Source organism: Cygnus olor, chromosome 4, assembly GCF_009769625.2.
Source record: "Cygnus olor isolate bCygOlo1 chromosome 4, bCygOlo1.pri.v2, whole genome shotgun sequence".
In the NCBI taxonomy this organism is placed as follows: Eukaryota; Metazoa; Chordata; class Aves; order Anseriformes; family Anatidae; genus Cygnus; species Cygnus olor.
In genome coordinates, this window is record NC_049172.1 from 48,062,064 (window position 1) to 48,076,701 (window position 14,638).

The 14,638-nt window shown below is 40.3% G+C and overlaps 1 protein-coding gene across 1 annotated transcript in view; it reads left to right on the plus strand.

Moving 5' to 3' along the window:
• The window catches only part of ADAMTS3 (ADAM metallopeptidase with thrombospondin type 1 motif 3), a 124,249-nt gene that overhangs the window by 102,034 nt on the left and 7,577 nt on the right, over positions 1-14,638 (plus strand). Inside the window, 13 exon segments of the mRNA XM_040555664.1 lie at positions 185-328; positions 1,174-1,306; positions 1,788-1,901; positions 2,995-3,140; positions 3,706-3,881; positions 4,950-5,083; positions 5,596-5,719; positions 9,488-9,568; positions 11,178-11,341; positions 11,953-12,118; positions 12,883-13,015; positions 13,284-13,491; positions 14,234-14,351. Of these exon segments, the coding sequence (XP_040411598.1) occupies positions 185-328; positions 1,174-1,306; positions 1,788-1,901; positions 2,995-3,140; positions 3,706-3,881; positions 4,950-5,083; positions 5,596-5,719; positions 9,488-9,568; positions 11,178-11,341; positions 11,953-12,118; positions 12,883-13,015; positions 13,284-13,491; positions 14,234-14,351 (1,841 nt within the window).

A 14,638-nucleotide genomic window follows, 5' to 3' on the forward strand; every position in this document is an offset into this window, starting at 1 on the left:
CAGCGAGTCCTTATAGTTTGGCATCAAAGAAGATCTGTTTGAAATGCAGGTGCTATCTTTAGAACGCAGAGAACAATTTCATTTTGAATGATTACGTGTGCATGAGAAACCATTTTCTTTACAGCTGTTTTACCATTTGCAAAGCAGAAACTACTGGGGCTCTTATACCCATTCTTTGTTTCAGGCTAGGAATGGAGCACGATGGTCAAGGGAACAGATGTGGGGATGAGACAGCAATGGGGAGCGTTATGGCTCCCTTGGTGCAGGCTGCCTTTCATCGTTACCACTGGTCCAGATGCAGCGGCCAAGAACTCAAAAGATACATACAGTAAGGACCTGTCAGCACTCATCGGTAGTTGTTTTACTAAAGGAAACGGAAGTCTATGCAGTTCCCTGGGATGTGGGGCCAGTGGGCGGCCCTCCATTAGATGGCAAAGAAGAGAGGCCCACCAGGAGCAGACACAACTGTCATAAATGGGACCTCTGTCTGTGAAGTCCCTTTTTATAAACACAGTGGTACGGGGGCTTCCGAGATTCTGGGGAATGGGATCCTCTGGTGGGGGCTGCTCTCTGCTTCCAGACAGGGATTCAGCATTCAAAGGCCTTCCAGTAGGCTTCCCTGTGACTCACTGCAACAGCAGTACACCGTAGATTTCAGGGCCTGTTCTCAGACTACTGTCCTGCTTCAAAGCCCCATGAAGTCGGTGGAAAGGCTCCCTTAGACTCCAGCAGGCTTTGTGTTAGCCGTTGTATTAGGACTCGTGCGGTAGTTTGAAGCATACTGAGAAACTGAGTATACTGAGGGACTTTGGCACTGAGAACTGGAAGTGTTTGTTTTCTCCCTCTGGTGACAGGAAAGTAAAGCGCAAATTCTGTATGTACTGTTAGGGCAGGGAACAGCAGAAGATGCTGCTCCACAGTCACTAGCAAATGTGGGGATTTTGCTGTCGGATCTTCCCATCCAGTGCCCAGTCACCTTGTGCTAGGCAATATTCTTACAGAAGGGACTGTCTGCACTTCAGAGAATAATACCCATATATAAACAGGGCAGAAAACACGTTAGAGTAAAGGAATATTGCCAATATTGACATCTAAGAAAAAATACTTGGATCTTACTGATCAAAAAAGTGATTATTATTTTCTTGCTATTTTTTTCTGTGCATCTTTCCACAGCTCCTACGACTGTCTTCTCGATGACCCTTTTGAACACGATTGGCCCAAGCTTCCTGAGCTGCCAGGCATCAATTATTCCATGGATGAACAGTGCCGCTTTGATTTTGGTGTTGGCTATAAAATGTGCACAGCGGTATGTCCAGGGCAGTCATTGTGAAGACAAACATTCATTCAGCAAGTTGGTGTTTGGCCTTATTTAATAGCTGCAAAATATGCATTTTCTCACAGTTGAAGAGCAGTTAATGCAGTAGTTTAAACAGATATACAAGGAGGAGAGAGATTTATGGGTGAAACCCAGTCATCTGAGTCATTTGGTTTAATGGTCAGGTGGACAGCATCACAGTCGACAAGACAGAGTTGTGGCACAAAGCCTGTGATCCCGAGAAAGAAGGGAAAAAAATCATCTTCCTCCCACTTCTGGGGCCTCCTCCTTCCCTCTTCTTACCAGTTCAGGACCAGGGGATGCAGGGAACAAGCACTACCCTTCCCCTTCTGAAGATACTTCACTTACTGATAGCTGTGGTAGATTAATTGACTGGGTAGAATGAACCCTTATGCAAAAAGTATCAGTAACCTAATTTTGAGTTTCATCTCATAAATGTCCTCCATTTCAGTTCCGAACGTTTGACCCATGCAAGCAGTTGTGGTGCAGCCATCCAGATAACCCGTACTTCTGTAAGACTAAGAAAGGGCCTCCACTCGATGGGACAGAATGTGCCCCTGGGAAAGTGAGTACTGTGTTTTTGCTGTTTGTGTTAAAAGAAACGAAATCAACTGCATTCATTTGGGTCAAAGGGAAAATAGGAAAATAGGAAATTGTCCAGCATCACCTGGGTGGAGCCAGAGGAAGGGAAAAGCAGGAGCTGTGCTATCCCACTGTGGTGTTCTGTGAACTGTTCGAAGTTGGTTGTAATACGGACTAAATTTTGGATGTTGAAGACACTGAGCCCTTAGTTCAGGTGTAGTCCACTCCCATCCTCTTCTGTGGCATTTTAGTTACAGGGTTTTTTTTGTTTTGTTTTTTTGATTCTTCTCCCATCTGCAAAGTGCCCATAAAGCGTCATTAAGAATCCCTGGCAGCAGATGATGCTGTCACTGTAGGACAGGAGTATGTAATCCCAAACTCTTCTTAGTGCTTGTGGTCCAGACATCCTGTGGCTAAATGTTTGTGTAGACTTAGGATTAGCTTTTATTTTTGCCTTTTAATATCCCCATTAGTGAATGTCCTGCTGCTAATTCATTTTTAATTATACAATTATACTCAAGCAAATGTTTGTTTAACAAATTCCATGTAAAAGAGAGCCACTTATACTATCTGGATATGCCCTAGCCAGCAGCAAAAAAATACCCTGCCCAGTGACTAGCCCTCTGTTCCAGCTTATTTGCATGAGTGTTTTATTTGGCCAGTACGAGGAAAAAAAGTAAAATAAAAAAACTACTAATCCTCATCAAGAACTTCATCCTGTGATACAATAGTGAGAACATGAAAATTCCTTTAAAAAGATGGTAGCAATTAAGACTCAAATAAAGCAAAGTATTATTTAAATCAAGTGGAAAGAGTATAACATGTTTTGTGCATCTGCCGGTGAAAGGATACAGGCTCAGGTATAGCAGTGCTGCTCATTGAGGAAGGGGATCAGGCACTGCTGGGCCCAGAGTACAGAGACCCTCACCCACTTTGTCCCCAGGAAAGTCTCTGTTTGCAGTCTGTTTTCTGAGACGTCCCTTCTTAGCCCCATGAGCTCACCTCTGTGGACTTTTAACTTTACTGTGATTATACATTTGGTTTGGTTTCTGTTTTCCTTGCCCGATTTCTCTCAGTGGTGCTACAAAGGTCACTGCATGTGGAAGAATGCTAACCAGCTGAAGCAGGATGGCAACTGGGGACCCTGGACAAAATTTGGATCCTGTTCACGAACCTGTGGAACTGGAGTTCGCTTCCGAACACGCCAGTGCAACAATCCAATGTAGGTCTTCTGCCTTGGTGGTAGTTCCAGTGACTGGTAATCATTGTAGGTGTTGGCTGAAATGGCATTTACGTTTTGGGATGGAGTCTGCCAAAATTCACGTTCTGTTCAAGCCCCTTGAAACATGGCTTTTTGCAGGGAGCCAGGATCATTCTTGAAGAATTCAAGAATTTCCAGAGGAAAGCCTGTGGAAAACCATCCCACGAAGGATTTAGCTGATGTGTAAGAATGAAGAGAACATAGTGCGCAAGCTCAGCAAGCTGCGGGATAAACTATTAGATGATCCCTAACTGTAAATCAACAATTGGCAGCATATATGTGCACATGCATTGCTACTGCATTTCAGCACATACCTTTGGGATGTTTGGGCAAGCGTGGAGGTTACATTGCAAGTGCGTATCTGTGCAGTGTAACTGCTCTGTTTCCATTTCTGTCAGTTCACACCCCTTTTTTTTTAAATTGTTACTTACAATTGAGTGTGAATTTCACTTTAAGATTGAAGGAAAAAAAAAAAGAAGTAATGTTCAGAGGGTTTTAGAATCTCTTGAATGTTTTCTCCTCACAGGCCGATTAATGGAGGTGAAGATTGTGCTGGTGTCAATTTTGAGTTTCAACTCTGCAGTACAGAAGAGTGTCCAAAGCACTTTGAGGATTTCAGAGCACAGCAATGTCAGCAACGCAATTCCCACTTTGAGTATCAGAACAGCAAACACCACTGGCTGCCATACGAACACCCCGACTGTAAGTTCTGTTATTTGTGTTTATTACAAGTCACTCCTCAAATCTCGCAGAGCTTGTGGCAGTCTCGTTCCAGTCACCATGCAGAGACTATAAATAACTGGGGTATGAGCGAGCGTAGCTGAGACTAAAAAGCAGGAAAAAAGAATGGCCCAAAAAGAAATTTCTGAAATTTCTGTACTTTCTCCAACCCTAGCCCAGCTAGCTTCCCCTAACTTTCATCCTCTTTCTAGTGAGAACACAGTGTGAAAGCTGAGGCTTGCAGCTCTCAGCTGCTGCTGGAATAGTTGGTGGGTGCTCATTGCATTTAATGCCCCTGACTGTTGGGGCCAAGTGTAGAAAGCTGTGCTCAGGTTCTGAAAGACTCTTCCTGCCCTCTCTTCCATACAGCTGTTTGTCTGTAACTTGCACCAGAAGTAGTATTTTTTTCTAATGGCACTACTGGAGAAGTCCTTTTGTAGTATTTTCCCACTCTTGTATGGGTCCACCTGCCAGAGCCTGATTCTTCACTCCTAACTGTAATTGAACCCAGTTAACTACCCTGAGTAATGAGGACAGCTCAAGCACAAAGTTTCTTAGCTTACTGAAAGGTGTTTCAGAGCTGCTTTGAGCTGCTGGCATTTTTTCCTCAGGTATCCCTGGAGAAACCCTTTATATGCTTGTCTAGGGAGTCAGATTCAGATAGTGACCAGGAAGTACACATTCAGCTGGTATTTTCCAAAAAGGCTAAAGAAAGTTAAAGATCCATACCCTCTGTTCTCTTCATGTGATATCATTTCCTAAATTCAGCCCTGTTCCCAATAAGATCAAAGTGAAAGCTACTTGCAGAGTATTGGAGAACACAATTCTAGGAGCCTCTTTGGAAGGAAACTGATTTCTTTGAGAATATCTCAAAGTGACAGGCCCATAATTCAGAGAAAAGCAACTTGCTGTTTGTTTGTTTTTCCCCACATTTGTCTGTTTAAGGTCCTTTCTGTCTTATTCTCTGTCTGCCTTTAGTGGGATTTTTTTCTGAAGCTCATCTGGGTTGCCGTTAACTTACGCAGTTACTTCTGTTTCTCTGCTATGCAGCTAATAAGAGATGCCACCTTTACTGCCAATCCAAAGAAACAGGAGACGTTGCTTATATGAAACAGCTGGCACATGATGGGACTCGCTGTTCCTATAAAGATCCCTACAGCATTTGTGTTCGTGGAGAATGTGTGGTGAGTGGCACCTTCCCAAGACCATCACTGAATTTGAACTGTGCTGTTACTGAACAACTGTTTAGCAGCAATCAGAACTCTGTAAATAGTGCAGAGATAGACTTTGCAGATGTTTTAAAATTAAATATTTGCAGCATCACATTCCTCATTATTACTTGAAATTTAAATTAAATTAGAGCAATGGCACGGATCTGTTCCATGGAAATACTCCACTTTTCTTCAACTAATGGTTTCATTTGCCTCATTTACACTTAGTTTCCTGTCTGAAAAGAATTTTTTTTTCCATCTTTCCTAGTCTTGACATAGAGTGGATATAACATGAGAATCAATTCTTGTTCTTCACCTAGGAACCATCACGTGGCACCAGGCTTTCAAGTAATTTGTGTTTAAATAAAATAGATCAGTGTTGGGTGGCGATTTCCTGAACGCATTGATTTTGAGATTGCTCCCTCTATAACTAAACCTTACAGCCTACAATAAAGCCATGTCTCTTTTTGCTCTTCTTTCTGCAGAAGGTGGGTTGTGACAAGGAAATTGGCTCCAATAAAGCTGAAGATAAGTGTGGTGTCTGTGGCGGAGATAACTCTCATTGCCGAACTGTGAAAGGAACCTTTACCCGCACTCCCAAAAAGCTTGGTAGGAATAGCATTTTCCTGCCTATAAATGTAGTTTCTGTTTTCTCTGGTATTTCTGTCATGCTTACTGCTTTTGCAGACTGGTCAGAAATTCAACCTACATCAAGGTAGCAAAATAAAAGATTTAAGTGTGAAAATAGTTTAGTCTTTGATGAAGAAATTAGATCTTTTAAAACATTGGAATGTTTCTGTCTTTTGAAGGACTGATTAGAAGAAAGTTTGATTAGTCTGGCGTATCCAGAAACACTCACCAGGCAGAACATGTTTAGTTCTTTGTAAATGCTGAAGCCCAAACAGACAATGTTTGTGTTAAGTGGGGATACACCGAGTTCTGCCAAACAAAAATGAACTATTCTTCTTAACAGTGAAATTCAGAAGAAATTGAGGTACTTTACTTGATGCTAAGTTTAACATACCTTTATATGTAGGACGACTAGAGGAAATACTTTTTTTCCTCTTTGAAGCTTTTCACAAGTTTTTCTTCTCAAACCTAAACTCAACTTTTAAGTGGAAGTCTGAACTTGTTTGCATACGAACATGTAGATCCTCGTATCAAATTAGTCTTGTCACAAATTACAGACTTTTAGTCAAATAAACAAATGAAAAATAAATTCAACTTAATTCTGAACCAAATATAAAAATATTTTGGAAGAAACCCTCATTTTTCTCATCTTTCAAGTTGCATAACTGACATCCAGTGAAACATATGAAAGCATTCTGTCAGCTCTGAACTAAGAATGTGCTGGTTAAAATGCTCAGACTAGACTGGAGTACGTTGCAGCACATCTCATCAATAATAATTTAAGATCTCCTTGGACTTCCTCAGAACTTGATATTTAGTCAGTTATTTGTTAAGTCAGGGCAGCATTATCTTGTATATTTCGCTGAGAATATTTTGCATTTCAGGGCTTTCCTGTTATTGCTTTTATTTCAGTCTGGGGAAGCTACTCAGGGATATGAGTATGTATGACTGGGAGCTATTTCAGTAATACCTGTTTGATAGAACTAAGTGCTCTAAGACAGAGTGGAGAAAGGCTTAGGGAGACAGATAGTGTGAATATCTTCTTTAACAGTTCAGAGGCTGGTAATTGCTGCCATGAAGAAAGCTTTGCTGCAGCATCGGTAACTAATTTTGGACAGTAAGTGAGCAACCAAACTAAACTTGGACAAAGACAAGTTAATGTGTGAATGGAAATAAAATATATAAAATATTCTGCAGAAAATGCTTATTAATTATTACAAACCAACAGGAGAAGGTTACTGATTGTAATTATCAAAGCCAGTAGAAAACCTTTCTGAAAGGGATGACGGGGCTGATGGATTAGACACAGAATAATATAAGAATTACTCAAACTTAAGACTGTAACTTGAGCCTCATGTACAGACCTGTGTATTTCTTGAGCAGGGAGTTACTATGCTTTTCTGAAAAAAAAAAAAACAAAAACAAAAACAAACAAACAAAAAAAAACAGACCAAACACCTCCTGTAATCATCAGAAATAAGTGCTCAGCCTTCTAAGTGTGTTTCTAATCTTTTTCACTAAGAAAAATGATTGTACTTTGAGGGGCAGGGGAATATTCGTGTCACAACTTTGGATCCAGTCCAGGGAGAACTTCCTCTAATGAGTCCGGTTTCTATTTTCTATAGCAGTGGTTTGCAGCTCACAGCTTGCAGTCAGTGTACCTACGCCTGTGGTTTGGCTTACTGCCTGGGAGATAACAGGGCAAATGAGAGGCCAGCAGAGGGCAAAATATGCTATTGACCTCACCATGTTTTGTCTCAGCATTTTTGCCTGGGGGCCCTGAGTAATACTGCACTGTCTTATGGGGTGATAGTGTGTGACTGGATGTTTTCACTATGTTCTCAGTGCCTGGAAAGCACTACAATTCAAAGTGACAGACAGTGCTAGGATATGGTTCAGGAAAGACTGCTGTTAATCAGCCACTTCGAAATGTTAATGAAAGTGATGAAAGTGTTTGTGAAATGTTTATTGTTTTATGGTAACTTTGGCAATCTAGTCATTAAAAGGACTAATTGACCTCTTCCAACAGGAAAACATTTAAGCAAGAGGTGCCAAAAAGAATTCAAGTTTCTGGAAAATGAAATCTGCAAGTATCCAACTTAAAATCACCTACCTGAATTCTCACTGGTCTAATTTTCATTGACTATTAAAATTTGCTAGATGTGTCTAATACTGCTTTAAATGCCTTTGAACACAGAACGTAAGTTCTACTTCATATTTGTTAAGACCATCTGGCTGACAATGTAGTCAATGAAATAACAGGACTTGGCTCCCATAACACTAATTACAGACGTTCTATTTAAGGGAAGACAAGAGGAGCATTTACATTGCCCAAAGGAGCTCGCAATATTTCCCTTTCTGAAACAAAGGAGTCTAAAAATACTCTGGGTAAGTTTCAAGTGCTTGCAGAAAGAGCGGCATCCATGGCAACTCGAGAGTTCTTGCTATAGTTCTCATCTTCATCTAGACGTTGATAGATAACACAAAATCAGGCAAAAGTTTTGTGTTTCATATGCTCAAATGATGGTCAATAAAAAAGTCAGCAAATGCTGCTTTTGCATTCACTCATGAGCCAAGACCACGATTTTACACACTCATAGTTCATTTTCTTCGCTTTGATTATCCAAGCAGCTGTACTATGTCAGACGCATGGCAAACCACATTTATTGGTTAGTCCTAGAATCCCCCAGATGAAACAGTTACTTAAATGCTAAATCTTCTGTTTGCAATGCACAAATACTACAAGTCTTGTCACGTCTACACTGCTTTGGTAGCAGGAAATTGCATTGTGGAGTATAAATCAGAGGAAAAACTTATTCAGCTCTTTAAAAATGGATCCAAGAAGATTTATCATAATTAAATATGCAGGTGTTATAGGGAAAATAGAGGAATATGAAAATGCTATGAACTCAGAGTTTCACGTCCTTACATCCAATTAATTATACATTCACTTTGGTACCTGTGTAGCTCTTCTTTAAAACCTTAAATTTCTTAAATTTCAGGTTCTGAAGACAGATTTTAGTCTTCCTAAATTACAATAGTATGTGCTTACATCACACTAATTACTTGTGGTTTGGACTGATAAATAATTAAAATTTAAAATAGGAATTCTTGTCTTTGGGAACTGTTTTTTACTCTTAGCTATAGAGAGTTGAGTTCAGCCCTTTCACCTCAGCAGTAATACTTGAATTGATTCATTTTACATTTCACAGTTGTCAATAATTAACTTCCACGTAGACAAGACCTTCCTTAAGTGTAGCAACAATACGCTCTGTACTAAATCCAACTTTCTCCAGAGTTGTTGATGTCTCAGAAGTAAATAGACGCACTTAAGACATAAACGTGTAACAGTACAGTAAGTAAATTCAAATCTAACAGTCTGGCTGATGGGTGATCTGGAAAAAAAAAATCAGGAAGACTTGTTTTTCTCCTTTGTATGCTCAGAAACATAGGAAACATATTTTTGCCTGAATTGTTAATCATTATGGCCTATAGCAGTGTAGCTAATCAAGCGACAAATAGATTTGTAACTGGTTTCTCTTTTCTCCCTGAAAGAGGAAAAGCACAAGGAAGTCCTGCCAAACATGTTACAAAACTATTTGATCAGTTTCTCTCTGGCACTGCTTCTCAGTTGATGGATGCCCTCTTCTGCAAGTAGAAGCTAGATGATGTAGAGCGCTCCTAACCATGGCTATTACTTTTTCTTTCCTCCTCTGCTTTCTCCATTGACTACTACACATGCCAAAGGGTACCTTAAGATGTTTGATATCCCTCCTGGTGCTCGACATGTGTTTATCCAAGAAGACGAGGCTTCTCCTCACTTTCTTGGTAAGTGTTTCTCTCCTCAGGTTTGGCTTTGAGGCATGATGAGAAGCATGGGGCAGTCATGCAAAAGAACCTGAGAAATGAGATAACCAAATTAAGTATTTAGGGTAAATATGTGCATTCAGCATTGCATGTTAAGGACTGAGTTCAACAGCATAAAATTAGCAATCAAATTTAATTCTCATCTGAATTCTTCAAAATATTAAACTGATCCCAATTCGCATGCTTACTAATAAAAGACTATCATCACTCATATTTAAACTGGCGCTGCCAGAGTAAAAAAAAGATGCATCCTGTTTTGTGAATGAAATTCACTATCTTTAATTATTCTTATTCGCTGCAGATTGTAAGCAACAGCATTTTTAATGGAAAGAAAGACTGGAGAACTTGTCATATAATTGCAGTCCCTTTCATTTGAGATTTTTCTTATGTAAGAAATACCATATTGTTGTTAATCAGCTTGTATCTTGCTACTTACCACTTTCTAATGCTTAAGGGATTTTTAGCTTACACTAGAGGGGTGAGATCATCCATTGTTTCTAACATACTTTTAGTCAGCTCTTTTTGTGCTAAGGCACTGTCTGAATTTTAAACTCTTTAGGCAAAGTTAAGTCAGTTACTAAAAAAAAAACAAAAGAATAAAAAAGAAAAAGAAGAGGCAATAGTTTTGGCTGTGCTAATGTCAGAGAAAAACTCCTGGCTTTTGAGGTCCAAGATCTTCATTTCGACCAAGCACGGCCTGCTAATACCTTTCAGGGGATAGCTTTGATTTGGCAGTAAGTAGTTTCATCACACTTCCAACTAGGTACTGCAGAGCTCCTGCATTTTGATTAATCATAGGAGCATGTGAGATTTCTGCATATATTTTATCATGTTCTATGGTGATTTGCAAAATTTGCACAAAAGAAAAAATGAGAGTCCATCTCTCAGATTTCTAATGTAATGGCTTGTAATCAGAGCGCAATAATAATCCTTGCACTACATGACTTTCAAGGTGTGTTGCAGGAACCCAAAACCAGTAAGTTTCCCGGGGGTTCAAATGCCTCAGCTCTTTGCTTACTGATTTTAGCATCTGGTACTTAAATACATATGCAAAAGACAGTGAAATACAGAAAAAAGCTGTCATTTTTATAACCCGAGGAATATAAGAAATGCATTTAGAGTCTTCTGAAGTGTGTATTCCCAGTGATGCTGGTTTGGTCTTATGCAAATGAGGAGGAAAGGAAACTGAAGATTTGACCTGAGTTTCTTGCTACTACCCATGCTTCCTGGGAACTAAACCAATATGGAAAATGTGCGTATTATTACACAGGAAGAAGTTTTTCAGTCCATCTCTAGCTCTGTATCTGTATCTAACCCATATGGATAAGGAGGTCCAAAATTGAATCAAACATGCAAATGTGTCTATCATCAGACTGGAATTTGGAGGCTAAATAAGATGGTCTTGGAGGGCCTTTTTCTGAGAATGCATCTATAGCATTTCCTAGTGTTTGTTTGTTTGTTTTTTTGTAAAAAGCTTTCTGTAATATCTCCAGTCAAGTTTCACATAAGCCACTACGATTGCAGACGCTATGATGGAAGGCACGACTGCCACTCTTTTCAATCCTTTCAGCAATTAAGAACCAGGCTACAGGACACTATATTCTGAATGGGAAGGGGGAGGAGGCCAGATCCCGATCTTTCATCGACCTGGGCGTGGAGTGGGAATACAACATAGAAGACGACATAGAAACTCTTCATACTGATGGGCCTTTGCATGACGCAGTGGTTGTGCTGGTAGGTTGTATGTCAAGCAGTGGGAACGTGGTAGTTTTGTCTTTTGTAAAAGTGCACAGTCAGCACGGAGATTGTGCTGAGATAAACTTTGCTGTGTTAATGCCTGTCAGAAAGACATATGCTGAGGAGACAGCTGGCAGGCTGAAATCCTTTCCTCACTAGCTGTTACCCTCCCTTGTAAACTGCTGCCTGTTCATGCAGTGGTAAAGTATCAGTCACAAGCCAAATATTGTGGTCTCTGACTTCAGTGGGACACTTTCAGTGGACAAAAAAAGGCATTGCACGTCAAACAGTATTTGAGACCAACCCTGGTCTCCTGCCAAGTAGATGAGTGGGCCACTGCATCGTTTCATCCCAGATGATGGTGTCCTACTTGGCCAGCCTAGAAAGCTAGCTTAGAAAGGCATCTCATTTTAAACAGCTCTCTGTTGATCTTACCATTGTTAGTTCTAACTGTGAAGATAAAAGAAGACTTTTTTTTTTTTTTTTTTTTTTTTCCAATTAGCTAACCAGCAGTTTCCACGTGTCCTTAAGAGGCCATAGTTTCTTTACAGTACAGAATAAATAATGGCTCTGGTTTTCTACCACTGTTTGCATTTGATTATTAATAGATCATTCCTCGGGAGAATGACACAAGATCTAGCCTGACTTATAAATACATCATTCACGAGGATTCAGTGCCAACTATCAACAGCAACAACGTCCTACAGGAGGAAATAGATACTTTTGAGTGGGCATTAAAGAGTTGGTCACAGTGCTCCAAACCCTGTGGTGGAGGTAAACAGATGATGTAGCACCTTCTAGTAATAAATGACAAATTACCAAAAGTGGAAGAGTAGAAGGTGGGGGAAGTGAATGCTTTAGAAATCTCGGGCTTCCTTTTTTAAAAACAGCTTGTTATTTGTTATTTTGGGTGGCCAAGCTTAAATATCTGAAATGTCTGATTATTCAAAAGTGTAACGCTTCAGCCTGGAAAGAAAAAGTCCTTTTTAGGTGTTTAAATGCAGCACCCAAAGCCTCTTCGGATGTACAAACCCAGCCATTTATGCTACTGAGTGTTCACTTTACTTATGAAATGCACATTACTCCTATACAAATAACGGGAATGTAAATTTCTAAGTAACTTTAAGACTTTTGTACAGCAAATGAGTGGGTGATGTCATCCGGCAGCAGGAACACTAAAATAAGATTTGGGACATAGGTTTATTCCCTTGTTAGTCAGTGACCTGCCACTTGACAATAAGGAGGTAATTTCTACCCTCTCTTTGCCAAAATCTGTATGTGCAATACAGAGGTTAGACTAAAGGGTCTTAACGGTCCCTTCTGGCCTTGAAAACCTACCGTAGTGCCATGTTTTAAACAACATCCACAGAGCACTCTGCAACAATGTAGTGCCTGGAAACTGAACAAATTGTGAGCATGTTTAAATACCTTGTAAATATCTGTCATGTAAAACCATTTAATAGTACATAAAACTTATATTTAAACAAAAAAATCTAACAGGAACCTGTTTTTCCTGATTTTTCTGAAATATGTTCCAGGGTTCCAGTATACCAAATATGGGTGCCGCAGGAAAAGTGATAACAAAATGGTTCATCGCAGCTTCTGTGAAGCCAGTAAAAAGCCAAAGCCCATTCGTAGAATGTGCAATCTTCAGGAATGCACACAGCCTCTGTAAGTGTGTCTTAGAGATAAGATACAAACGATTGCCTTCTGTGGTAGGTGTGGAAATCAACCCATGCCAGATTTGGGATGCTATCCGATAGCTATCTAGATTGGAGTTCCTGTGTTCTGGATGTTTCTTCCTACCTGTGTAAGACTGGTTACTAATCTGAGTGGTTTCACCACCAAAAAAAATTGCATGCTAAGGGCTGCCTGAGCTGGCAGCAGTTTGGATAATGGGTAAAAGTTCTGATGGCATCTTATTCTTTTTACGCCCCAGGTGGTCAGCAGATGAGTGGGAATACTGCACAAAAACCTGTGGGAATTCAGGCTACCAGATCCGTACTGTGCGTTGCATTCAACCCCTCCATGATGGCGCAAACCGCTCTGTCCACTTCAAGTACTGCAGTGGAGATCGCCCTGAGAGTCGCAGGCCATGCAACCGCGTACCATGCCCTGCACAGTGGAAGGCTGGACCCTGGTCTGAGGTAGGTGAGCAGCAGTCACGAGCAAATAACATACCTCTGCTAACACCTTGTGCCTCCAATGTCAGAGCTGGGCCTGGGGTGAAAGCTCCTGACTGCACTTCGTCGGAGTTCTCTAAGACATGAAACTTGGCAGCAGATAATGCCATCCAACTTCTCTAGAAACCAACATGGAAAACATCCACAATATTAGATATACAATCCTGCAAAACAAATATTGAAATTTTGTTTTTCTCCAACTTTCCAATTTTGTATTTCCCTGACTCTGAGGACAACTTTATGGATAGGTGGTTTTTTGTTTGTTTGTTTGTTTGTTTGTTGTACCAACTTGGACTGTGGTAGAATCTCGAAGTTTCTGCAATTGTCAGTATTCTTATGATGTCTTAGGAACAAACAACTGAACTTTACAGCTAACTCAGCAGGCACCGAGTTAGAATTCCATGTCCTTTGTGTTCTCTTTGTTATACTGTCAAGATCAGGAATTGGCTATAGGAAGACAAAGTAGAAAAATTCATAATATGCTCTAATAATAAATTTAACATTACAGAAAGGAAGAACTGCAGAAAATACCATCCTCTTTCTTTGCTTATTTTTCCATTATGCCACTCTTCACTAAAGCCTGCTTTCAAAACAAACTGCTGGAATGTATAGCCTAATGTGAAAGACAGCCTTGGGCTATTTTACACACATTAACTGTTGCACGTTGCTGTGAAATATCCTGAATTGTCTTGTGTCTGTCTCATAGTGTTCTGTGACTTGTGGGGAGGGCACCGAGACCCGGCAGATCATATGCCGTGCTGGTGACCATTGTGATGGAGAAAAGCCAGAATCAGTGAGGACTTGTAAACTCACTCCCTGTAATGGTAAGCGAACAACTTAATATGACTGCATCAGATGAGGGTAACAGTCCCTGTCTCAGGGCAGCATGTCAGGGCATAGCAATGTTCTGGGATAGAGATGGTTAAGACTTTTCATATTCATTAAATTCCAATGAAAAATACTAGACCTGTATTTAATCCTACCTAAAGCTTTAATTTTACTTGGTGAACTTTCTGTGTACAGGTTTCTAAGACAAAGCAGAGCCCATGCTTATAATGACATAGTGTACACACCAAGCTTGTACTGTACCGTATTTTAAAGACCCTACACT